Source organism: Aulonocara stuartgranti (genome assembly GCF_965226115.1).
Source record: "Aulonocara stuartgranti genome assembly, chromosome: 23".
Classification (NCBI taxonomy): domain Eukaryota; kingdom Metazoa; phylum Chordata; class Actinopteri; order Cichliformes; family Cichlidae; genus Aulonocara; species Aulonocara stuartgranti.
In genome coordinates, this window is record NC_138958.1 from 45,560,103 (window position 1) to 45,586,470 (window position 26,368).

The window sequence follows — 26,368 nt, forward strand, 5'->3', positions numbered from 1 at the left end:
ATTGATTAGTTATGCCTGCCGTTGCCGGAAGGGGGAGCTCTGGCCACGAAGCAATGAAGCTGCTGAAGGAGAAGCATCGTGTCTGAGCGTCGTCATTGACTTATCCCCTTTTCAGCCCCTTTTCAGGGTGTAACATCACCAGAGCAAAATCACAAAGTGAAGCTGTTGTGAGAGCAAGTTTTATTGTAGCAGAGGAGCCAAATCAGCCCGAGACCACTCTGAAGAGCTGCATGATGAAGCTGTGCGACGTCTTGTGTCCAAACAAAACGCAGATTTTTGCAAATGTGGGCCTGAGCAGAAATACGATTGCTGATCGGGTTTGTGAGATGGCCACTGATTTAAGAACACAGTTGTGTGAAAGAAGCAAAAACTTTATTGCTTGCTGTGGATGAAAGTACAGACATGATGGACATTGCACAGCTGGCCATCTTCATCCGTGGAGAGGAAATACTGAACATTAAATCGATGCACGGGACAACGACAGGGAAAGACATTTTTGAAAACGTATGTTAAAGTGTAACCGACATGAAACTGCCCTTGTGTGTGCTTTTTTTGCTTTTTCTGGGGGTTTTGGCAGCATGTTCATATTTCTAACTTGCATAATTTTGACAGGATATATTTTTATGAAGAGCAAAATATTTAAAGTTTATTTAATCTGGAATATTATTCCTGTCTGTTTTTATTCATATTTATGTTTAAAAAAACATTGTTTTAGTGTGTTCAATAAATGTTTATCTTGTTTGGCCCACGACCTAAAGTGTGCCTTGAGTTTTGGCCCCCTGTGCGATTGAGTTTGACGCCCCTGATCTAATCTGACTGAGCTGGAGCTGTTTTGCAAAGAAGAATGTGCAAAGATTTCAGTCTGTAGATGTGCAAAGCTGGTACAGACAGACCCTAAAAGACTGGCAGCTGGAACTGCAGCAAAAGCTGGTTCTACAAAGTATTGACTCAGGGGCTGAATAATTACACACACCCCACTTTGCAGTTATTTATTTGTACAAAATGTTTGGAATCATGAATGATTTTCGTTCCACTTCTCACGTGTGCACCACTTTGTGTTGGTCTTTCACGTGGAATTCCACTAACATTGATTCATGTTTGTGGCTGTAATGTGACAAAATGTGGAAAAGTTCATGGGGGCCGAATATTTTTGCAAGCCACTGTGTCACGATCCTGGGTCTTATGACCCAGTGTTTTGAGTTTTAGTTCTTTTGATGTTTATAGTGTATGTTTAAGCTTATTAGGTTTCCTATGTTCGTTTGCTTATTAGCTCCCCCTTGTGTTTTCAACCCCTGTGAAGTCTCCCTTGCCCTTCGTGTGTTTCATGTCTGTTGTCTTATGTTGTCATGTCTGCCTCTCGTGTTTCCTGTTTTATTTTGAAGAGATCTCGTGTTTTTATATTATGGATTATGTTTTGAGTCCTTTGTTGTACTGTTTCCTGTTTCCCTAGATTTCAGTTATGGTTATCATAGGTTTAGTTCTTTGGCTTTGTAATATGGCTTCCCTGTGTTCAATGTTGTGTCTACTGTGACCTCTTTATACCATGTTTCTGGTCCCTATGTTCTGTCTTCTCAGTTGCTGTTAAGTTTGCATGTTTAGAGTTCAGTGTGTTTCCTGTTTTATTTTGAAGGTCCATGTCTCATGTGAGTGTTTCTAGTTTTGCTTCCCTTGTCTCGTCCAGCCTGATTACTCCCAGCTGTGCTCTCCTTCTGTGTCTCATTCCCTCGTTATCCCTCAGTGTATTTAAGCCCTGTGTTTCTCTTTGTCAGTGTCGTAGTCTCCCTCATGGCTGTGTTTCCCTGTGTGTCAGTTTATCCATGCCCCAGTTTAGTTTTGTTATATTTTTGTGCCATTCTGCAATAAAGCAGCTTTTTGAGTTTTATTCCTGCGTGGTGAGTTTTGCGTTTGGGTCCTTCTCTTGCCTGTACACAGCCGAAACATGACACACTGTATATTTGAGACGGGCAGTTCACAGTCAGCCTGACACCTGCTGGCAGTCAGGTGATGATGACGCAGACGAGCTTTAGTCTACATCAAACATCTGTGATACCAGATTATTAATAACATGTGCAAACAAAAGTAACAAAAAATAATTTCCCCCAGGGATCAATAAAGTATTCTGATTCTGATTCTGATTCTGAAACAAGGAAATTATAAAAAATATGAGCAGTGATTGTAAAGAACAGTGTATTTCAAAAAATGCAATTTTATCCCTGTGTCAACATACGAGGCTAACACACCAAAGTCCCCGAAACTTTCAGTTCTGCTCCATCTTTTTAGCACCAAATCACAAGAACAGTGACCTCAAAGCATTTTGTACTCGACTGAAATAGTTTACATTAATACAGAGGAAATGCTAACAATCACGGCTCCCTGTGAACAAGCACTTAGCAACAGTGCGAAGGAAAAACTCCCTTGTAACAGGAGGAAACCTCCAGCAGGTCCAAGCTCAGGGAGGCGCGGCCATCTGCTGGTGTATTGGTGGTAAAAGGAGGGAGAAAAGGAAAAGAAAGCACGGGGAGACGCCACAACACACAGACTAAAGGAAAGGGGGGACAAAATTCACTGGCAGTGCTGATATAGAAACATGTGGGCAGTGAAAACATTTCCAAGTTCTTGTATTTATTTTTAAATCCTTCTATTTTCTCACCCCACCTACCTGTCTGAGCTGCGTTACTCCTACTGATGAGAGGTCACATGAAGGTGCTTTTCAACTTGATAAATTACCCCAGACTTTTTCAATCAATAGGTAAGAGTGTGTTCACATGAAAGAGGCAGTGTTCCCATGTTTACGATTCTGACCAATCAGAAACAGACACAGGTCTATTGGCATCAGAGCCACTGATGGTGTGTGTGTGTCCATGACTCACACAGAAATCAAAGCGACGCCCAGACAAGAGGCCACCTTTCGCTGTCCGTGTCCCAGAGCTGCAGCCATCACCCTGCTGCAGTGGAGCAGACGTGGCCTGGATCCTCTGTTCTATCGTAACTTGTTTCAAAGACAGCAGCCTGAGTCCTTTGGAGACCGAGTGGAGTTGAAGGATGGAGACCTCACTTTGATTCTGAAGAACGTCATCATCAGCGATAACGGCACAAACAAGTGTCGGATTGTGTTCAGGAACAAAAAGAGCACGAGAGATCGTTCAGTGCTTCATCAAGCTCACAGTGAGGCCTCGGGTGAGTTTGGATCATCCTACTACTGCTGTTACTGCAAAATATACAGAAAATGCAAAAAATCCTCTTGATTTTCTCATGTTAAATATTCCAGTTCTTTGATCTTTGGGCTGAAGGAAGAACAGCACTCGGTGTATAAATGCTCAATCAACAATCTCTTTATTCCAGACAAACACTTTGACCATAAACCATCCGGATGGGGAGATGAGCGCGGGAGGGTGTCCGCCTGATCTCCAAGTGTCTGAGCGTTTCTCACATTCTTATAGCTTCAGCCCCTCCAAGCTAAACATCCACATTCTTTCTCTCTCAGTGAGCCTGAGTTATGACCTCGGCTTCCTGTGCAGCATGTTCTGTTCTTTTCTAATCAGACAAATAAGGCCTTGATTCTCTGAAAACAGTATTTCTTATAACTCAGCAGTATCATGCATCATAAAACAATATCATTCATTCACCATAAATCAGCAGTCTGATGTAATACAAATCAGTCTGATAAATCAAATAGTTATCACCTTCTTCTAAGTCTGGAGAATAATGCAAACTAAAACTACATAATAATTTCACAATCTTTAATTAGGGGTACAACGTGGCATAAGATAATATAATAATCTTATACTCATAGTTATGGAATTATAGAAATTTATAGTCTTGAGTAATAAACTGCAGCAATATTGATCTGACTCTAAGTTCTCATCACGAAACTCTTCTGATCATTTCATCTGAGCACACATTTGAGTGAAGTCTCACTTTAGACCACACAGATGTCAAAGTGAGGTCTGAACAAGACGTCACTCTTCAGTGTCGGGGACCCACAGATGCAGATATCACAGCATTAGAGTGGAGCAGACCCGAGCTCGAGTCAGACGGCTCTGTGTTCTTCCAAAGCCATCACTCAGATGAGAACTATCAGCACGAGTCCTTCAAATGCCGAGTGGAGCTGAGACGCTCATCCATGAAGGAGCGAGACGTTTCTGTGATTGTGAGGAACATCAGCATCAGCGATACAGGAAGATATGAATGTAAGATTACAGCCAACCACAGCATCTGTGGTGAGAGAGTCATCAAGGAGTTCAGGCACTCCATCAAGCTCACAGGCACAGACTCAGGTGAGATTCTAGAGTTGCAGGGCTTCCTCCAGAGAAGCTGTTAGAAACACAGCTGCATCTTCTTTCTCTCACACACAGAAAAGAGTGAGACAGAGTGAGGCATCAGGGAGTTTAATTACCAGCTTTAAGACAAATGAATGAGAGTGCTGAATGATAGCACTCATGAGTGGTGCAGCATGCTTTAATTACTACCCACTAGTGAATGTGTCAGCAGCTGAAACTGTATTAATGGTGATTTAAAGAAACGAGTCCCAGTGTGTAGACCAGGCAAGCTGCTTCACTTGTAACACACTGGCAGAAACCCCAAGTCAGTTAGGATGACTACCTGAACATTTGAATGTTTCCACTGGTCACTGAGGTGGTACGTTACAGGGATCCAGTCTGTTCATTTACAGGACTCTACTAGAGCTGCTTTGCATGACTCACAGTTGAAATAATGCTTCTTTGTCTGATGCAGGGCCTTGGTTCACCCCATCAGTCGTGCAGGGGGTCGTCTGCTCTGCAAAAGTGCACTTTAATGTAAACTGTGCAGCAGTGCTGCAAACTAATCCAGACGAAATAAAAGCACAATGTCAGGAGCTACTGCAGTTCAGCATCAAACGTAGGCCAAATCAATCATTAATATGATTTTCATGATCATCTTGTTTGTCTTAATGTTCTTATGATTCAAAGAAACATCCAGCAGCTGTGAGATCGGCTGTACTGATTTAAAATGAAGTGTGTACGGCCCCAAAGCCTCTGAATGAGCTGCAGATGTGTTTCAAACTCCTGTAACAAAAGCAAACATGTCTGCATACCGGCTAACTTTGTCCACACACTGTTTCTGCTCTGCAGGTTTCACAGATGAAGATGCAAATAGTGGAGGATACGGGGATGGAGGAGATTGGGTTGGACTTTCATTAATAGTTTGTCTGTTAGTTTGGGCTGTTTGTTGTTCCTGCTGCTTCCGCTGTCATCATAATTACCTGCAAGGAACTAAAGCCATTATAGCAGCATCCTCCTGAAAACAACATCTGCTCTGCTTTTCCACAAGAATGAAGATGCAGAGGTCTGGCTTTAGGATCTGAGCTCAGATAACATCTGGAGTTTAAAGCATCATTTTAATCTTCTTCTGCACAAAATGGCTCAGTCGAGTGCTGCCAACTCCAAGAGGTTTTCGGAGGATCGGGTGATGGAGATCTATAAAGTAGGAGTAACATTATATAGCTACTATGTCAAAATTCTATAGTATGGTATATGATATGGCACAGCCCTGCTGTAAAGATCAAATGTGTGACAGTGAAAGGTGCTACAAAGAAGTCGGGAGAGAAATGCTGCAGAAAAGTCTCTTTAGCAAACAACGAGCAAACATAAAGCCCGTCCATTTCACATTTAAGGCAGGTAGTATGTTTGTTTTTCTAATGTTGACAAACTGACCCTCCATCCATCCACTTCTGCTGATCCTTTTCAGGGTCGCGGGGGCGCTGGAGCCTAACCCAGCTGTCTTAGAGCGAGACAGACTGAAGACCTGTCCAGTCCGCTGTCCCTACTAAGTGCATGTCCTTGAAACAGTGGAATAAAAACTAAAGCAATGACAAATAATGATCCTCATCATCAACATTACTACCGAAATGTGAACTAGCAAGTACAGCCTGAGCTCATAGAAACAACATCTTTGTAATCTGTAACAGTTTTGGATTTTTGGACATGTTAAACAACTTTTAAAGGGTTTTTCACAAAGATGCTGAACATTAAATGCAGGATGCCACAGACATCCATTTTAGCCAACAATCTGCCATCTTCACCTCCAGTGTTCAAATAAAACGGAGACGTTGTGACATCAGCAGGAGACAGAGATCAGCTAGAGACACGCAGACAGTTTAAGCAGGCTGCTGTTCAAGTGGAGGCTGGTATGAATCCTGCTTCTGTTTATGTTTCCTGTTGAACAAAAACTTGACCAGAAACTGACATACCAACTTTCAGACTAGCAGATCCATCCTCCTTCCCTCCATCCTCTGTGTGTCCTTCTGTCTGACCTGCAGCTGAGAAACAGGTGTGAGGTGTCAGCTGTCAGGTAGGTGATGAGTGAAGAACAGAACAGAATCCATTTCCTCTTCAAACTGCTGTCAGACATGAGCTGTGTTCCAATTCGTCGGCTGCATCCTTCGGAGGACCCGGCCTTTGCGGTCTACGTGGGCCGGGATGGTGGGGACAGAGAGGCTGTAACTACATCTGCTGGTGTCACTGTGACCTCAGAGCAGTTTACATGAAACATGAAACGAATTACAACTTTTGCGATATTGACCAGCTCATGATGCAGAGTGTAGACTGTATCTGTGATAATGAAAATGATTTAAGGACTGGTTTATGACACGTCTATAAAAAATATAAAGTCTGTACAAATGTGAAACTACAAAGTTAAAAGCAGCTGGAACGACAGCTGTTCAAAGCTGAACACTTACATCAGCCAGAAGACAGAGTGAGTCCTCCATCTCTCTGAAGGAGGCCATCGTGGTGAGCACAGATGCAGCAGCAGTGTGGATGTGTCCACTCTCACAGTGTCTCTCTTTCAAGTTTGTCCTCACATTCTCAAAAAAAGAACATGTCTATGCATTTGGAAGACTTCAAATTTGAACAGCCTTCGTCGCGTCCATGTGATACAATTTCCTACAAATGTGGCATTCGAAGCATCCTCTCCCTGAATTTGGAAACACCCAATGTGATGATAGAGAGCAGGAAGAACCAGTCTCAACAAGAGACACACACACCTGATTTCCTGTAACTGCAGAGGGGAGGAGCCACCCGAGCAGGTGGGAACAGGAAGAGAAACAGCTGAGCCTCCGTCAGAGCAGCAGGAGGACGGTGGAGCTGAGGCAGGGTGAGTGTTAACACCACATTGTTGTAGTTTTGCTGTCAGAGTCTCTGAGTGTGTTTGTTTGTGTGACTGTAGAGAGAAGAAGAGTCACAGTGAGCTCTGTAGCTGTGATTGGCTCAATAATCACCTTCAATGGACTGAACGCAGAGAACGAGCCGAGGAACCTGACAAACCTGTTTGTGTGTGTGTCTGTGTGTGTGTGTGTACCTGTTTAGACATGTTTGTGAGGACAAAGAGTTGGTATGCTACTATGTGGGCTAATAGAGTCCCACAAAATGGCCGTCCTCACGAGTTTGAGGATATTTTTGAGGCTTTTTGGTGTCCTCACTAAAATCTGAAAACAAGTGTCTGTGTGTGTGTCTGTGTGTGTATGTGTCATAAAGAGAGTCGAGTTCACGGTTGCACACTTTCTATCTCAGAGGCTGTATCCCAATTCTTCGGAGCCCCTCTGATGACATGGTCCAAAAAATAAATCAATTGTGGCCATAATACTACTTCGTGCGCACGAAATGCTAATTTGTGGGCACGAAACACTTGACCAATAACCGTGATCCTTCCCAGGCCCTTGCAGTTGGTTGACAATAAAATCTATCCCGGCGTCCAGGCCCTGTAAAGCAACTGGGCTCTCAGTATCCTGTTTAAATGTCTCTCCGTAATAATGGTTCCTTGCATTGCAGGCTTTTCAAAATGCATTGTAGCTCATTCCCAGCCTAAAATAAAACTCACTCATACCGTCTCTGTCCACGGTGTATATGTTTAGCCTACTCTCATGCTTGTGTCTCTACGCAGCTGTCCAGGAATTGTATCAATATGATGTTGCCACAAATGCGTAATTCGTTGCCACGTTATACCCATTTCGTGCTCTCGAAAATAGTATTTCGAGGGTATTTTGTGGCCACAATTTATTTATTTTTGGACCATGTCATCAGAGGGGCTCCGTACAATTCAGGTACTATTATTATACTATTAGTGTTAATTGTACTTTCTGCAGTGTTTAAATGATTACATATACACACAGTTACTGTCCCTCCACACATACGACTTGGTTCTCCTTCTATGCCCCAGCTTTGTTTACTTTTTCCCACCGAGGCTTCTAGACTTCTGATTGGCCAGCATTTCTGCACGGTTAGGAATATATCTCCACCTGTTGCTTTGGCATGTTCCTAGCAGTGTTTTCCTTCATTTCTGCCTTTACGTGTGGACGGGATTATTTTTGAAAACAAAAACGGAAAATCTCCGTTCTCAAAAATACCCGTGTACGTGTGGACGTAGCCTCAGTCTATGTATTTACTGCTTTGTGGTGAAGGTCCGTGTCTCATGTCAGTGTGTTTAGTTTGCGTTTCCTCTGTCTCATCTTGTCAGTCACTCCCAGCTGTGTCCTGGGACAGGGATAAAGGGCAAAAAAACAAAAACCAACTAAATAAGCAGACAAAAAAATATATATATATATATATATACACACACACACATACATCAATCACCTGGATCACCTGTTGAGAAAGAAAAAAGAAAACAAGCAGAAGAAAACGAGAGCAATACAATAAACAACATCACAATGATATATAGTAATATAACAGTAAATACTAAATATTAAACATTATTGTGCAGCACATAAGATCAACAGAACACAGTGTGCTTTGAGGTACACTCTAAGAACTAAAACTGATAATTACTTAAATATTTTGGTGCAACACACTGACATTTTAGACCTTCTTCAGAATACTGTATATACTATGGGCATCATGGTGCTGATCCAGAATCCTTACATTATTATTTATTACTAGAGCTACAATAATAAAGCAATGAGGAGGGGGAAGTAATAAATATGAAATAATGTATTTATGATGATTCCATTTGTTTCACTATCCACTCTGTGCAGGGCAAAGCTTATTACATGTATAGAGATACAATCATTTTACTGCTGTAAAATCCAAATTTTGTCTTATTTAAAATATAAATCTAATATAATCTGCATCTTAATGTATGTTCTTTAAAATACAGTGTGTTTTTTAATATATTATAATTATAATAATGCATAATTATGTGGACATGTATATTAGATCGTTTTTAGTGAAATATAATCCCCCCAGAAGGGCAGGAAATGCTCTGTAACTTACTTTAAAACTAAATATGTTCCCTAAAACGGTGACAGAGCTACAGACCCATGACAGCCTTACACAGGTAGCCAGCAGCTATGACCAGCACTACTTGTGCAGTTAATAAAAGGACAGGTAATGTTTGTCACGCTGTTGCACACACAGCACGCTCATTTGTTTCAGTTCGTCAAATTGCCACAAGACAACTTACCAACGTGTACGTAATAAGCTAATACTCCTGTGTGCTACACACTACAGTGTACGCTGTACACCTACTTACTGGGTTTGTCGCATCAGTCTGTGTCTCTGAGTTAACTTGTGTTTCTCTTACAGCTCCGGACCGCAAAAAATGCGCGTGCTCTTTGTGAGCTCGTTCCCGGCTCGTAACCAGCGCGTTCTGCCGTCGAGGGCGATCATTGGTTAAATGTGATCATGTGACTGATGCAAGCCAGATCCTTTTATTTAGCAAAACTGTGATTAATAGTTAAATATTATTGTTGAAGGGCACAGACAGGACTCCGCACGCACGCACACATAAAAAAAAAAAATACTTTTTTTTTTTTTAAAAGTTGCCTCAACAAAAGGGCACCTTGGGCACCCATCAGGAAAGGGGCGGGTGCTCAAGCCCCTCTAGCCCCCCCCCCCTCTGCACGTGCCTGTCGCAGAGAACGGGGGTGTGAGAAGACTCCAAAACCTCCCTCCGCCCGCTCATTGTAGTGTTGATGCATGTGTGTTCTAAGGTGCATTTCCCCAGCTTTGGAAAATTCAGAGGCACAGATGAAGCTGGGGTACACAAAAACTGTAAAGCCAGGTGGAAAAGGTTCAGATAAGATGTCTTCCTGTTCCCCCAGTACGTTAAAGGATCCTCTGATCTTGGAATGTTTCTCTCCGACACTCTCCACAATACTAAGGGGTTGGCAGTCCGTTATAATAAAACTCAGGACTGCATGGTCCAGAACAGACTTCCTAGGTGCTTGATTTCAAAATAATAAAACGCATGTTAATTAAAAAATGATGATAAAGCAGTTCAGTGTCAATATAGGCCGACCTGTGTTCATTCTCGGTGTGTTTGTCTCCTCATTTTCATGTTTGGTTCTGTAATGCCTGAACACTGAGGAGGTGCTTTTGATTGTGTAACAAAGCTCAGCAGAATAGAAAATAAATAATTTACACTGCAAGTCACATTGCTGTTTTTCCTATTCTGATAGATTACACTGAAACAAAGACAGACAAACTATTCCCTTATTTGCAGTTAAAAGATCAAAATGATCCCACACAGCAGAAACATTTTTTTTTCTTTCAAGCTCAATTTTGTTATGGAGAGATGTTTTTTTGTTTTTTTATCTTTGCGAGAGTAATTTTGGTTTTTTGGGGGGTTTTTTGGTGGCGACTCATCCCATTGACAGATGCAGATGCGGTACCTTTTAAACACAGTTTAGCGCGTTGGTAATGAGCGATACAGCAGCTGTATCGATCACGTGACTTTTTCTTAAAGCGACACACGCACCGATACAGGTTTCGCTCTGTGAGCTTGATACAAGCGTCGGTGCATCAGTGTTGCTGGACCCATCACTACTATATAGTGATGTGTTGTGGTGCTTTGCTCCCACCCCTTGTGTTCCGTGTTTTCGTCTTCCCTTCGTGTAATTCTTCATATTCGTGTACTGTTAGTTTTCCCAGTTTAGGTTTTTGCTTAGTTTCCATGCTCACCTTCGCCATTTCTGTTTGTATCACCATGTGATGAATAAACTCACTTGCATCTGAGCTGCCTGCATAAAGGGTCCTTTAATAATTTACACACGGCTCGCAAACCGTGACAAAAACACTGGAAAAATTGGGCTGTTCTAAAACGTTTGACGGGTAGTGTATATATTTAGTTTATATATTTTCTTTATTTATAATAGTTTGTTTTATATTGTAGCAAAGTGTTACTTGGATACTTCTCTATGTGCTTCTTCATGTGCAATTTTGTTGCATTCTGAGCCTAAGAAATTTATTGTGATGAACTGCTGTTAGAATCAAGTTAAATTCTGATAAATCAGACAATTACCTCTCCAGCTGTTGTTACAGTCTTTGTTTATCGGGTCCTTACAGGGTAAAAGATGACGACACCTAAAGAAATCCTTCTGGGGACTTTGGAGGATTTGGGACGTGATGACTTTGAAAAATTTAAGTGGCATCTGAAGAACGGGTCTGTAGAAGGTTTACCAGCAATCCCAGTGAGTAAACTGGAGAATGCAGAGAGGACGAACATAGTGGATCTGATGTTTGATACCTACTCTATCAACACTTTTCAAGTCACTAAAAATCTTTTGGGGAGGATAAACAAGAATGATCTGTTGGAGAATTTAAATAAAACCATCCCAGAACCCAAAGGTAAGTCAGGGAATGACTAAACAAAAAACACATAAACAATAAAAACATTAGTTAACATTACACAGGTGCTATTAAAATCTATATAAATAATAAATCCAAAACACTTGCCAACACTTTCAGGAGTGAGAGACTGCAGAAAGCCAACAGTTTGTGTTTTATGCATCTGCACAAATAACCTCCTGTGTACACATGAATATCTGCTCTTTGGGTTGGTTTGATTAAAATGGGACCAGCAGCAGGTTTTCTGCCCATTTTACAGATTTATATTGTCAGATTGGTTTTAGAGCTGTTTTATCAACATAAATGAGGCGACAACAACAGTTTGGGACACGTCACAAATATGATCAAAGTGCTTTTTCTTAAATCTATTTACCAGTTGAAGGTAAAGTTAAAAAAATGGCTGCCATTTCTTTCTGCTGTTTGGAGACCCAAACAAAAAAATGCCCAGACAGTAAATGCTTTTTATTATGGTTGATAAACAGGACACTAAGGTGATTGGTCAAAAGTTGGAGGAAAGCCACAGTTCTCCTTATATGACTAAAATCCACCATTTCAGCTCATGTTTTTTCTTCTGCAGCTTTCTGGGAGATTCCACTTCAGCCTTCTGCTGGCAACGCTCCCATTACCATGCTTCCCTTAGGCAGCATCATTAGAAGACATAGCATACATTTACACTGCTATGCAGATGATACCCAGCTCCATCTGTCCATGAAGTCAGATAACACACACCAATTAGTTAAACTGCAGGAACGTCTTAAAGACAGAAAGACCTGGATGGCCGCTAACTTTCTGCTTCTTAATTCAGATCAAACTGAGGTTATTGTACTCGGCCCTGAAAATCTTAGAAATATGGTATCTAAGCAGATTCTTACTCTGGATGGCATTACCTTGGCCTCCAGTAACGCTGTGAGGAACCTTGGAGTCATTTTTGACCAGGACATGTCCTTCAACGCACATATTAAACAAATATGCAAGACTGCTTTCTTCCATTTGTGCAACATCTCTAAAGTTAGAAATATCCTGTCTCAGAGTGACGCTGAAAAACTAGTTCTGTCATGGTCCTGGGTCGTTCAGCGTTTTGTTTCATTTTTGGTATCACCTTGTGTACTTTGTGTTAATTCTGATTTTGTATTAGTTCTTAGGTTGATCTCTACCTGTGTCTTTCCTCTGTGTTCTGTTCGTGTCCCCGAGTTTGTGTTGTAAAACAGTCTGTTTCCTGTTTTACTTTGAAGGTTTGTGTCTCGTCTTGTGAATTAGGATCAGCTGTGCTCCCCTCCTGTGTGTCATTCCCTCATTACCTTGTGTGTATTTATAGTGTGTGTCTGCCTGTGTTCCTCGTTGTGTCGTCTGCATTACTGTGTTAATCAGTGTTACTACTCGTCTCTCTATCCAGCCTTCTTTGTGTCATCTCTGTGTATTCCCCGCTGTCCTTATGTTTTCAGGTTTGTCTGTTACAGTGGCTTGCAAAAGTATTCGGCCCCCTTGAACTTTTCCACATTTTGTCACATTACAGCCACAAACATGAATCAGTTTTATTTGAATTCCAGGTGAAAGACCAACACAAAGCGGTGTACACGTGAGAAGTGGAATGAGAATCATACATGACTCCAAACATTTTTTACAAATAAATAACTGCAAAGTGGGGTGTGCGTAATTATTCAGCCCCCTTTGGTTTGAGTGCAGTCAGTTGCACATAGACGTTGCCTGATGAGTGCTAATGACTAAATAGAGTGCACCTGTGTGTAATCGAACAAGGCCGAACAAGGAGAGTGCTGATCCGAAATGCAGCCAAGAGGCCCATGGTGACTCTGGACGAGCTGCAGAGATCTACAGCTCAGGTGGGGGAATTATTAGTCGTGCACTGCACAAAGTTGGCCTTTATGGAAGAGTGGCAAGAAGAAAGCCATTGTTAACAGAAAACCATAAGAAGTCCCGTTTGCAGTTTGCCACAAGCCATGTGGGGGACACAGCAAACATGTGGAAGAAGGTGCTCAGGTCAGATGAGACCAAAATGGAACTTATTGTTCAAAATGCAAAACGCTATGTGTGGTGGAAAACTAACACTGCACATGACTCTGAACACACCATCCCCACTGTCAAATATGGTGGTGGCAGCATCATGCTCTGGGGGTGCTTCTCTTCAGCAGGGACAGGGAAGCTGGTCAGAGTTGATGGGAAGATGGATGGAGCCAAATACAGGGCAATCTTGGAAGAAACCCTCTTGGAGTCTGCAAAAGACTTGAGACTGGGGCGGAGGTTCCCCTTCCAGCAGGACAACGACCCTGAACATAAAGCCAGGGCAACAATGGAGTGGTTTAAAACAAAACATGTCCATGTGTTAGAACGGCCCAGTCAAAGTCCAGATCTAAATCCAATCCAGAATCTGTGGCAAGCTCTGAAAACTGCTGTTCACAAACGCTGCCCATCTAATCTGCCTGAGCTGGAGCTGTTTTGCAAAGAAGAATGGGCAAAGATTTCAGTCTGTAGATGTGCAAAGCTGGTAGAGACAGACCCTAAAAGACTGGCAGCTGGAACTGCAGCAAAAGCTGGTTCTACAAAGTATTGACTCAGGGGGCTGAATAATTACACACACCCCACTTTGCAGTTATTTATTTGTACAAAATGTTTGGAATGATGTATGATTTTCGTTCCACTTCTCACGTGTGCACCACTTTGTGTTGGTCTTTCACCTGGAATTCCACTAACATTGATTCATGTTTGTGGCTGTAATGTGACAAAATGTGGAAAAGTTCAAGGGGGCCGAATACTTTTGCAAGCCACTGTAATTTTTCCAGTTTAGGTTTATGTTTAGTTCTGCCCTCACCTTGGTTTGTTCACTGTAAATAAAACCTCACTCGCATCTCCACCACTGTCTGCAACTTGGGTCCTCATTTAACTCCACCGCACGACTGCTGCCCCAGCCGTGACAAGTTTATGTATTTATTACGTCAAGGCTGGACGACTGTAATTCATTATTATCAGCAAGTCCTAAAAACTCGCTGAAAAGGCTTCAGTTAATCCAAAATGCTGCAGCAAGAGTCCTGACAGGGACTAGAAAGAGAGAGCAGATTTCTCCTGTATCGACTTCCTGTTAAATCCAGAATTGAATTCAAAATCCTGCTCCTCACATACAAGGTCTTAAATAATCAGGCCCCATCTTATCTTAATGACCTTGTAGTACCATATCCCCCTATTAGAGCACTTCGCTCTCGCTCTGCAGGCCTACTTGTTGTTCACAGAGTATTTAAAAGTAGAATGGGAGGCAGAGCCTTCAGTTTTCAGGACCCAAAAAGATAGTTGGGGTTTTTTCTGTTGTATTATTGTAGGTTCTTTATCTTACAATATAAAGCACATTGGGGTGACTGTTGTTGTTATTTGGAGGAATTAATAAAAAAAACTTTTATACTTGAAATTCTTTCATTTATTCTACATATTTATTCATCACTGGCTCCATAGTGTTGTTTATGTAATATGTGAAATGTTGCTAGTATTGATTTGGTGCTGTATAAATAAACACAATTAAATCAAATGTGTCTCTATAAAACCTGCCCTCAGTTATAACCCAAGTGTCAGGGCTCAATGGCTCATGAAAAGGAATGGAGTCAAGCACAGAACCAAAAAACGGAGGCTGAGTGACTTTTAACAGAAATGTATTTTACTAGATTTCTTGACGGAGAAAGCTGAATCACGGCTAAATTCAACAGCAAGCGAGGTATTATGAGAAGTGCAGAGCTGAGGCCAGAACATAAGCTGAGGCAGGTCAAAGGAACAACAGGGGCAGAATCGGGCGAATAGAAACTATCCAGGATCACTGGAACAAAGGAGATAATAATCAGAGTGGTCCACAGTGTAGTGAATGAGTCCAAGATTTAAAAACTAAGAGGTGTTACGTGGCTGCAGGTGGAGATCAGCTGGAGGAGGAGATGAATTAAATCTGGGTACAGAGTGAGATGTGGGTGCACAGGGAGGCAGGCAGGTGAGGATGGCAGTTTGCAAGAGTGAGTTTTCCCAGCAGTGGCAGGGCAGAATCCTGAGGCGTGACTTATGGCGAGAGTTGGAAGATGTATCCAGGTGCCGACTAGGGAACAGGAAAAGAGGGTTACGCGAAACAAGCTGAGGAGCACAAGACAAAATGTGAGGCAGAGAACTGACTGTGCTAAGCACACAATCTGGAGAAGGTTCATTGTGAGTGCTGCTCATAGATACTGCCGGAGTAATTGGCAACAGGTGAGGAGCAGGGAGGAGTGAGGAGGGCTCCACCCAGGGGAGGAGAGCTGATGCTGTGGAAAGTTACTCAGACTCACTCGGATCATGACACCAAGAGTCCAGTGAACTGAACACATAACCACAGTAACCAGAATGCAGTTTTCTCATTTGTGTCATTTGCTGTTTATTCATGCAGAGATTCTCACTGAGTGTCAGCTCAAACTCAAGTCAGACCTGAAGCAGAAGTTCCAGTGTGTGCTCGAGGGGATTTCTACAACAGAAAACCCGACCCTCCTGAGTCAGATCTACACAGAGCTCTACATCACAGGGGGAGGGACTGCAGAGGTCAATGATGAACATGAGGTCAGACAGATTGAAACAGCATCCAGGAAACCAGACAGACCAGAAACAACCATCAGACAAGAAGACATCTTTAAACTCCCACCTGGAAGAGATAAACCAATCAGAACAGTGCTGACAATGGGAGTGGCTGGCATTGGGAAAACAGTCCTAACACAGAAGTTCACCCTGGACTGGGCTGAAGACAAAGCCAACCAGGACATCCAGTTCATGTTTCCATTCACTTTCAGAGAGCTGAATCTGCTGAAAGAGGAAAAGTTCAGCTTGGTGGAACTTGTTCATCACATCTTTACTGAAACCAAAAAAGCAGGAATCTACATCTTTGAAGACTTCCAGGTTGTGTTCATCTTTGATGGTCTGGATGAGTGTCGACCTCCTCTGGACTTCCACAAAACTACAATCCTGACTGACCCTAGAAAGTCCACCTCAGTGGATGTGCTGCTGATAAACCTCATCAGGGGGAAACTGCTTCCCTCTGCTCGCCTCTGGATAACCACACGACCTGCAGCAGCCAATCAGATCCCTCCTGACTGTGTTGGTGTGGTGACAGAGGTCAGAGGGTTCACTGACCCACAGAAGGAGGAGTACTTCAGGAAGAGATTCAGAGATGAGGAGCAGGCCAGCAGCATCATCTCCCACATCAAGACATCACGAAGCCTCCACATCATGTGCCACATCCCAGTCTTCTGCTGGATCATTGCTACAGTTCTGGAGTTTGTCATGAAGAACAAAGAGAGTCAAGATCTGCCTAAGACTCTCACAGAGCTCTACCTACGCCTTGTGCTATTTCACCTAAAAACGAAGGACATCAAGTATGATGGAGGAGCTGAGACAGAGTCATGCAGGAAGATCATTGAGTCTCTGGGAAAACTGGCCTTTGATCAGCTGCAGAAAGGAAACCTGATCTTCTATGAATCAGACCTGACAGAGTGTGGCATCGATATCAGAGCAGCCTCAGTGTACTCAGGAGTGTTCACACAGATCTTTAAAGCTGATGAGTGTCACATGTTCACCGGTGTCGTTTACTGTTTCGTCCATCTGAGCATTCAGGAGTTCTTTGCTGCTCTTCATGTCTATCTGACCTTCATCAACTCTGGAGTCAACCTGCTTAAGAAACAATCTCCTCGCTTTAAAATCTTCCAGAAAACACTTACTGTAAAAGACTTCTACCAGAGTGCTGTGGACAAAGCCTTAGAGAGTCCAAATGGACACCTGGACTTGTTCCTCCGCTTCCTCCTGGGTCTTTCACTGCAGACCAATCAGGATCTCCTATGCATGCTGACACAGACAGGAAGTAGCTCACAGACCAATCAGGAAACAGTTCACTACATCAAGAAGAAGCTCAGTGGGAAACTGTCTGCAGAGAAAAGCATCAACCTGTTCCACTGTCTGAATGAACTGGATGATCGTTCTCTAGTGGAGGAGATCCAACAGTCCCTGAGATCAGGACGTCTCTCCACAGATCAACTGTCTCCTGCTCAGTGGTCGGCTCTGGTCTTCATCTTACTGTCATCAGATCTGGATGAGTTCGACCTGGAGAAATACTCCCGTTCAGAGAAGGCATTTTTGAAGCTGCTGCCAGTGGTCAAAGCATCCAAGAAAGTGCTGTAAGTGAATCTATGAACAAATATGTTTAATAATGCTAGATGAATAAAATAATCTGTCTCCATTGTTATTCTTCCTCAGGCTGAGAGATTGTAAACTCTCAAAAAGAAGCTTTGAAGCTTTGTCTGAAATTCTCAGCTCCCCATCCAATCATCTGAGAGAGCTGGACCTGAGCTCGAACAAGCTGCAGGATTCAGAATTGGATTTGCTGTGTGTTGGACTAAAGAGTCCTGACAGTAAACTTGAAACTCTCAGGTAAGGATACAGACTTTTTGACACTTTTTGACTCTTAAATCTGTAAGTTTATCTTGATGCGGACGTTCAAAGATAGCACAATTTTCCTTTTAAGTTCCTGAGTTTATATTTTTGACTGTCAGGTTGTCTGGACAGATGTTTTTATTTTATTTTATTTTTTTACTTGTCCCTAAAGTCAGAACTAAACCCACATGTAGATGACTTTCTGTTACTGGAGCAGCCTTCCTGAAGACAGCAGTGTGTTTTCATGCTTTTAAAGCCAAACTCACCTTTCTGACCTGGCTTTCATTTATTATCTATTTTTGTTTGTTTATTATATATTTATTTCTACTGTTTAACTACTGCTCACATCTTTTATCCTCCTTTTTAATTGTTCATTTCTTTTTACCCAGTGTTTCTATATTGCACTTTGTATTTGTCATCTATATTTATCATGCACTACTTTGCTCATTTATTGTTTGGTTTTAATGTTATTAAATTTCGGTTCTTTTGGTATTTGTTATGGCCAAAAAGACACGGCTCAAAAGTGGTCTTTTTACTTTTTAAGTTATTAAATTTGTAACTGTAGTGATTTGTGTGTGTGACAGAGAGGCACTGCCAGGGATTTTTGACACAAGTTGTTCTTGTAAAATCAGTCTGTGAAGGTTCTCAGACATCCAGGTCATCGTAGTCTAAGAAGCTTGGAAAGAAAAGCGTCTGGACTTCCTTGAAGATGTTTCACCTCTTATGAGAGAAGCGTCTTCAGTTCTAAGAGTCAAATGGTGGAGTGGGGCAGTCAGTGAAAGGGCAATGGTGGTGTCTCAGGGTTTGTATGTTTGGGGGGTTCAGAGGGAAAAGATGAATGCAGGTCTGGAGTTGCTGTGTGAGAGCAGGGAGTGAATCTGATCAAACATGAGTGTCATGAAGCCTGTTTGCAGTTATTTGCACTGTTTTCGACTCTGGATGTTGTTTCTGTTCAGCTGTGAGTATAAAAGGCTCCATTCTACAACCTGTTTGTGTTAGTTGTTCAATAGAAACATTATTTGGTGCTGATGTTGCACTTCTTTTAGTCACAACCAAAGAGTTTTTGAAGTCTGCATCAGACTGATTTAAATGACTTTTGAATATTACTTTAAATACTTAGATTTAAAGTTCTGAAAAAAGTTTAAATACAAAGATCAGTATTGTCTAATGTTTTGGCTGCAGTGTGTTTTTGCAGACAGGTATAACAGAACAGCTTTAGTGTTTAGATTTTTTAAACTTGAGTATGAACTTATACAAAATGCAGCAAGATATTAAAAAAACGTTTGATTATAAAATCGACTATATTGGATTCATATCGATATCGGACATAAAACGTGGCATCGTTCCATCTCTGCTTTGACTAGAGACACAGCTCTAATCAAAGAGGTGGTCCGCTTGCCTCCGCCCCAGAGAGAAGGGTTACATCTCCTGAGTTTAGGTGTTTTCCAATTTGTCATCATTTTGAAAAGTTTACATTTCTTCAGTGTTGAGCAGCAGAAATGAGGCTTTACTGTCAGAGGCCGACAGCACTGAACACAACAGCAGACTGGTGGCTAATAAACAGTGAATGATGCAGAAACAGATGTTTGAAGCTGTTCTTGGAGTACACTGAGAGAGAGAGAGCTGTGCAGGCAGGAACAGCCAAAGTCTGAGAGAATTCATGAGCATATTGATCAAACGTGAAGCAGAGTTTGGATCTTCTTTTGCTGCTGCTTCACTCAGTTTTGGTTGGAGACAGATGAAACCTGCAGCTTCAGGATCTGTGAGCTGTCCACTTTCAGCCCCGACGGCGTGTCCGTGTACGTGCCGTCGAGTGAATGATCCACGCTCTGTGTTTCCATCTTTGTGTGTTTAGCTGCTCTCATTTACTGTTTTATCTGTTTGCTGCTTGTTGAAATAGTTTGTGAGCTTTAACCTGAGATTCTGGCAAAATACATTTATATTAAACATCGATTCAGGATTGAATGAATCAACATCGTTTTATTCAAATTAAAACCATTTAAATGGGAACATGAATTTTTTACAGCCGCCTCTAATGCTGGGTAATGTCAGCTGGTCCATGTGCAGCTGGCTGTGAGGCTCAGGGAGCGTCTACAAAGTGCAACACTGAAAGAACATCATCCATAAATATTGAGTAAGAACTGGACTCTCATACAGCGAGACTCAAATGCCTTTAAACATCAGCTTATCCTGCTGATCCAAGTCCAACACTGAGTTTGTAAAAACATGTTTGTCAATCATTTTGTTTGGTTTCTGAGGAAAATGATTCAATAACTTGCTGCTAATACACAACATTTCATCATATTTCCTCATAAGCCTCTTTTGTCTGACCATTTGATCCCATTTGAATTTGCAATAAAGGATCCTCAGAGTTTGGTGACAATAATGACAGTAGATGTTTGTGTGAAAGTGCTGGAAGCAAATGAGTGTGTGATGTTCTTTCAGTGTTGCACTTTGTAGACGCTCCCTGAGCACTGGTCTCACAGCCAGCTGCACATAGAGACCAGTGTTGTTAGTCCAGGTCAGAAGATGACTTGTTGGAATGAAAATGAGTTTGTAGTTTGTCTGCTTTAATAATGTGACTGGAAAAAGGTGTTGGACTTCAAATATGTCCATTTCTGTCACACTTCACCTTTAAAAGTGAAGCCATGTGGTTCCTGGAAGGAAAAACACGACTTTTTCAAGTCTTTGTCCTGTTTTTATGAGACATGTACGACTTTAATGTTCTTTTTTTTTTAACTCAATTTTTATTATAATTTACAACATTGCAACTTGTGCTTGTCGATGTTCACAAGTAGGACAGTTACAGGAACTGCAATGCAGAAATGTAGGTTAAAATAAGAACTGCAATTAGGAAGCACAAAACAAAACTGGGAAGCAAAACAAAACCCAAGCAAGCAAACAAACAAACAGACAACAACAAAAACAAAAACAAAACAAAAACTTTATGTAATATTAAATAACATGTGACAAACTTAGCCGTAAATGGACAAAACGAAACAGACCTATGCTAAATTATTGAAACAGTAAAGCATGTATGGGTCGCCAACGCTCAGTAAACAATTCTCTCTGAATCCGCAGAGCAGATGTTATTTCCTCCATCTGGTAAATTTCTCTTGCTTTATCAATCCACATATTATATGAAGGTGGGTCAAGATTCAGCCATTTAATAGTGATACACTTTAGTGCTGCTGTAAGATTCTTAAGAGATACGTTTTATTGTTTCCCGCAAAACCCTTTGGTAAGACTCCTAAAATGGCTAACTGTTGGTCTTTGTTAATGGTTGTTGGAAAACTGTACTGAGAACTTTAAATATGTCATTCCAAAGTGAGCAGATTTTTGGGCATGACCAGAATATATGTGAGTGGGTTCCTAAAGAAGTACCACAATTTCGCCAGCAGGTGTCAGGATTTGTAGGCTTCATTTTGGCAATTATCTCTGGGGTTCTAAAATATCTCATGACCACCTTCCATTTAAATTCTCTCCACAGCCCAGAATTAGTCACCAGATGGGCTTCACCGAACACCTCTTCCCAGGTGTCCTCTGAGATTTGAGTGCCAGTCTCAGCTTCCCACCTTGCCTTAATATCCAAAGTTGCATTTGTATTGAAACTCATAAATGCGTTATAAAAATGACTGATTAATTTTGGGGAGGAATTACTTTGAAATATTTTTAGAAATATTTCCTCAATGGGTGAGGGCTCCAAAACTTGTCTCCATTCTTTATGTTTTGTCAAAAGGCTTCTTAGCTGCAGAAATCTAAAAAAGTCAGAAGAAGGAAGCCGAAACTGACCTCAACTGTTCAAATGAGCTCAGGTGCCCATTCCTCACAACATGACAAAGTTGATGAAGCCCGCTATGTGACCATGCTCTGAAGCCAGAGTCTTCCACAATAGGAGAAAAACCCTGCAGGGAGGAGAGCCTTGATAACATTGAAATTTCTTTTGGAAGACCAAATGATTGTTTGATTCTACGCCAAATCTTTAGTGTGACCCTCGTCTGTTCCCCCATATGCACATTTTTAATTGAAATGTTAGAACAAAGCAGGGATTCCAATGATCTTTCGCACATTGTCTTCTCAATGTTTAGCCACTGAGTTTCAGACAAATCCCGCACCCATACAGTCAGGGGTCTCATCTGAGCTGCCCAGAAATAATATTTCAGGTTTGGAACAGCCAATCCCCCCTGCAGGTTTGACAGTTTTAATGTTTGGAACTTGATCATCCCTCATGTGTATTTAGTCTCTGTGTCGCGTCATCTGTGTTCCCACCCTCCATATTTTCATGCCCAGTCTTTTGTATTCTTAGCCATAGCTTTCTGTGTCTTCATGATTTATTATAGTATTAGTTCCCCAGTTTAGTTCTCTTCACTGTGATTCTGCCTTGTTTGATGTCTTCAGCCGAAATAAAGGCTCGCTTTTCGTTCAAAACTCAGTTTCATGTCTGCGCCAGTGTCTGCGCCTGAGTCCTCCACACACTCTCCATACGGTCAGCCACTGTGACCGTGACACTAAACTACATGCTGTGTGCAGCCACTCTCCTGAGCCTGTATTATATACACAGCGGTTACAATGACAAACTGAATACAATCTCATATCTACAAAACAAGCTTAGTCAAAGTTGCAGCTACGCTTATGAACATGGAGAAAAAACAGGCGAGTTATCAGCTCACCAGCTACGACTAAGAACAGCTAACCAACTATCCTTGAGATCTACAATGATTTCAATAAGGTGTTTGATATTCCCTCCTTGGGAGAAGATGCGATCGCTAGTCTGGAGGAACCTGTCTCTAATGTTGGAATTGAAACGGCCGTACGGAGCATGCAGTCTGGAAAATCTGCTGCCCCGACGGGTATCCATCTGATTTTTTCATAAAGTTTTCTGACCGACTGAATTCACTGTTAAAATCAACTTTTGAAGAATCCTTCCTCTCACAGTCGTTGCCTCCAACAATGCATCAAGCAGTGATGTGTTTAATTGTAAAACAGGAAAAAGACCATTTAGATTGTCGTTCATGTCGTTTAATATCTTTGTTCAACACAGACACCAAGATCCTGGCTCAAGTGTTGGCCCGTCGCTTACACAAGTATTTGTCCTCCATTATTTCACCAGACCAGACGGGCTTTATTAGGCACTCTTTTTTGAACATTAGAGCTCTATTAAATATCATTTATACCCATGTTAAAGGTGATACATTGGAAACTGTCATTTGGCTTGACGCAGAAAAGGCGTTGGATCGGGTGAGATGGGATTTTTTTTTATACGCTTAAAAAATGTGTCTTTAATTTTGTATCTTGGATAAAAGTATTGTATTGCTCCCCTCTAACAGCCGTCCGGACTAACAATAATCTGCCCCCCAGGACAGGGATGCCCTCTGTCTCTTTTTTGCCATTGAACCGCTAGCTGTTGCTCTGAGACAATGTGTTGGTGTTGAGGGAAAACATCGAGGGGGTATCAAACATGAAGTCTCTCTTTATGCCGACGACATGATTTTATTTATTTCCAACCCATCGAACAGCCTCCACAAACTTTTGGATAGACTTACAATAATAATAATAATAATACGTTTTATTTATAGGCGCCTTTAAGAGCCTCAAGGTCACCTTAATGCATACTTAAGGAATTTGGGACAATTTCTGGATATAAAGTGAATTTTGGGAAGAGCGAGGCAAAGTCTATCTGTACGACAACTGGGGAGTTTTGTGTATTTTAGCCCCTTTTAAACCCAGCTATAACAAGTTTAAGTACTCGGGCATCTGGGTGACAAGAAAACCACAAAGACTTGTATAAAACTATCTTCCTTTATTGTCGAAGCTTAAAGAGGATTTTGGAAAATGTGAGTTTTGCCTCTTTATATTTATGGTGGGGATGCAGAACAAGGAGCAAAGATGAATGTGATGCTGAATTAGCAGAAGACTTGGACTCATTTGATTCCAGCTTTGATATCATTGATTTCAATATGTCCATTTCTGTCACACTTCACCTTTAAAAGTGAAGCCATGTGGTTCCTGGAAGGAAAAACACGACTTTTTCAAGTCTTTGTCCTGTTTTTATGAGAAATGTACGACTTTAATGTGAAACATTCAGAGTTTTTTCTCTTGTTGTGTTTGTTTGAAGCTGCTTCCTGTTGGCTTCAGCTGTTTGGAGTTTCCATTTTCTAAACTTCTACATTCTGAACCTTCTTCAGCTCTGAACAGATGATGAAACACTGAATGATTTCAAGCTCTTTGTCTAATAAACTTACATCTTTCATTCTTTATACAGATTGTGGAGCTGTGATTTGTCAGAGATCAGCTGTGATTATCTGGCAGCAGCACTGAAGTCCAACCCCTCCCATCTGAGAGAGCTGGACCTGAGCGACAACAACAACCTGCAGGATCCAGGAGTGAAGCATCTGTGTGGTTTCCTGGAGAGTCCAGGATGTAAACTTGAAACTCTGAGGTCAGTCAGCATGTTTTAGTTGTGCTGAGATGAATATGATGTGAAAGTTGTGCTGACACTAAACTGCAGACATCAGGCTGATATTATACTGATCCACACTGAGGATCTTCATGGTAAAGTCTGTTTTCTTCTTCTCTGGTTTAGTCCATTGACTGCAGCAGAACAATGTTCACATTTCAAACAGTGATACTCAACGTATGGCCCGCGGCCCACACGCGGCCTGCCCACCTTTCCTGATTCAGAGAGAGGGGACCCTGATTAATTGTGTAGCTTCTTCCTCACAGTTCTAAGTATCAGACACAACAATGAATAATCCACAGCTGACTGTCTTTAGCAGGTCAAAGGTCACGGCACACAGCAGACAGTCAGAAATATTCTAACTCTGATCATTTATCAGTTGTGACACTGTGAGACTTGATCAGAGGTGTGATCATCACAGCAGAGGCCTTTGTGTCAAAGTCACTGAGGATCAAACAGAAACACATGAAGCAGATTTTCCTCTTCTGGCTTTTTATAGCAGATAACCTTCAAAATATTCTGCAGTCGATCAAAAACTGAAGCAAACCATGAAGCAACATGTGAACATGAGCTGATGCTGCTGAAGTGAAGCAAAGTTACAGAGGTTTGATTACAGACACAGCTGAGAGTTTGTAATCTGTCATCATTTTAAAAAGTTTCCATGGAACAGCAGAAATGAGGCTTTACTGTCAGAGGCCGACAGCACTGAACACAACAGCAGACTGGTGGCTAATAAACAGTGAATGATGCAGAAACAGATGTTTGAAGCTGTTCTTGGAGTACACTGAGAGAGAGAGAGCTGTGCAGGCAGGAACAGCCAAAGTCAGAGAGAATTCATGAGCATATTTATCAAACGTGAAGCAGAGTTTGGATCTTCTTTTGCTGCTGCTTCACTCAGTTTTGGTTGGAGACAGATGAAACCTGCAGCTTCAGGATCTGTGAGCTGTCCACTTTCAGCCCCGACGGCGTGTCCGTGTACGTGCCGTCGAGTGAACGATCCACGCTCTGTTTCCATCTTTGTGTGTTTAGCTGCTCTCATTTACTGTTTTAGCTGTTTGCTGCTTGTTGAAATAGTTTGTGAGCTTTAACCTGAGATTCTGGCAAAATACATTTATATTAAACATCGATTCAGGATTGAATGAATCAACATCGTTTTATTCAAATTAAAACCATTTAAATGGGAACATGAATTTTTTACAGCCGCCTCTAATGCTGGGTAATGTCAGCTGGTCCATGTGCAGCTGGCTGTGAGGCTCAGGGAGCGTCTACAAAGTGCAACACTGAAAGAACATCATCCATAAATATTGAGTAAGAACTGGACTCTCATACAGCGAGACTCAAATGCCTTTAAACATCAGCTTATCCTGCTGATCCAAGTCCAACACTGAGTTTGTAAAAACATGTTTGTCAATCATTTTGTTTGGTTTCTGAGGAAAATGATTCAATAAGTTGCTGCTAATACACAACATTTCATCATATTTCCTCATAACCCTCTTTTGTCTGACCATTTGATCCCATTTGAATTTGCAATAAAGGATCCACAGAGTTTGGTGACAATAATGACAGTAGATGTTTGTGTGAAAGTGCTGCAAGCAAATGAGTGTGTGATGTTCTTTCAGTGTTGCACTTTGTAGACGCTCCCTGAGCACTGGTCTCACAGCCAGCTGCACATAGAGACCAGTGTTGTTAGTCCAGGTCAGAAGATGACTTGTTGGAATGAAAATGAGCTTGTAGTTTGTCTGCTTTAATAATGTGACTGGAAAAAGGTGTTGGACTTCAAATATGTCCATTTCTGTCACACTTCACCTTTAAAAGTGAAGCCATGTGGTTCCTGGAAGGAAAAACACAACTTTTTCAAGTCTTTGTCCTGTTTTTATGA

The 26,368-nt window shown here is 41.7% G+C and overlaps 3 protein-coding genes across 3 annotated transcripts in view; all 3 read left to right on the forward strand.

Annotated features, from left to right (window-relative positions):
• Positions 1–26,368, forward strand: part of LOC309701482 (uncharacterized protein) — a 2,150,955-nt gene that overhangs the window by 968,951 nt on the left and 1,155,636 nt on the right. The gene's annotated exons all lie outside the window — the stretch shown is intronic.
• Positions 1–26,368, forward strand: part of LOC309701490 (NLR family CARD domain-containing protein 3-like) — a 346,993-nt gene that overhangs the window by 44,803 nt on the left and 275,822 nt on the right. The gene's annotated exons all lie outside the window — the stretch shown is intronic.
• Positions 11,330–26,368, forward strand: part of LOC309700219 (NLR family CARD domain-containing protein 3-like) — a gene marked incomplete at both ends in the record, with an annotated part of 38,536 nt that continues 23,497 nt past the window's right edge. The window contains 2 exons of the mRNA XM_082523666.1: positions 11,330–11,603; positions 16,006–17,776. Coding sequence (XP_082379792.1) covers positions 11,330–11,603; positions 16,006–17,776 — 2,045 coding nt within the window. The remainder of the gene's footprint in view (positions 11,604–16,005; positions 17,777–26,368) is intronic.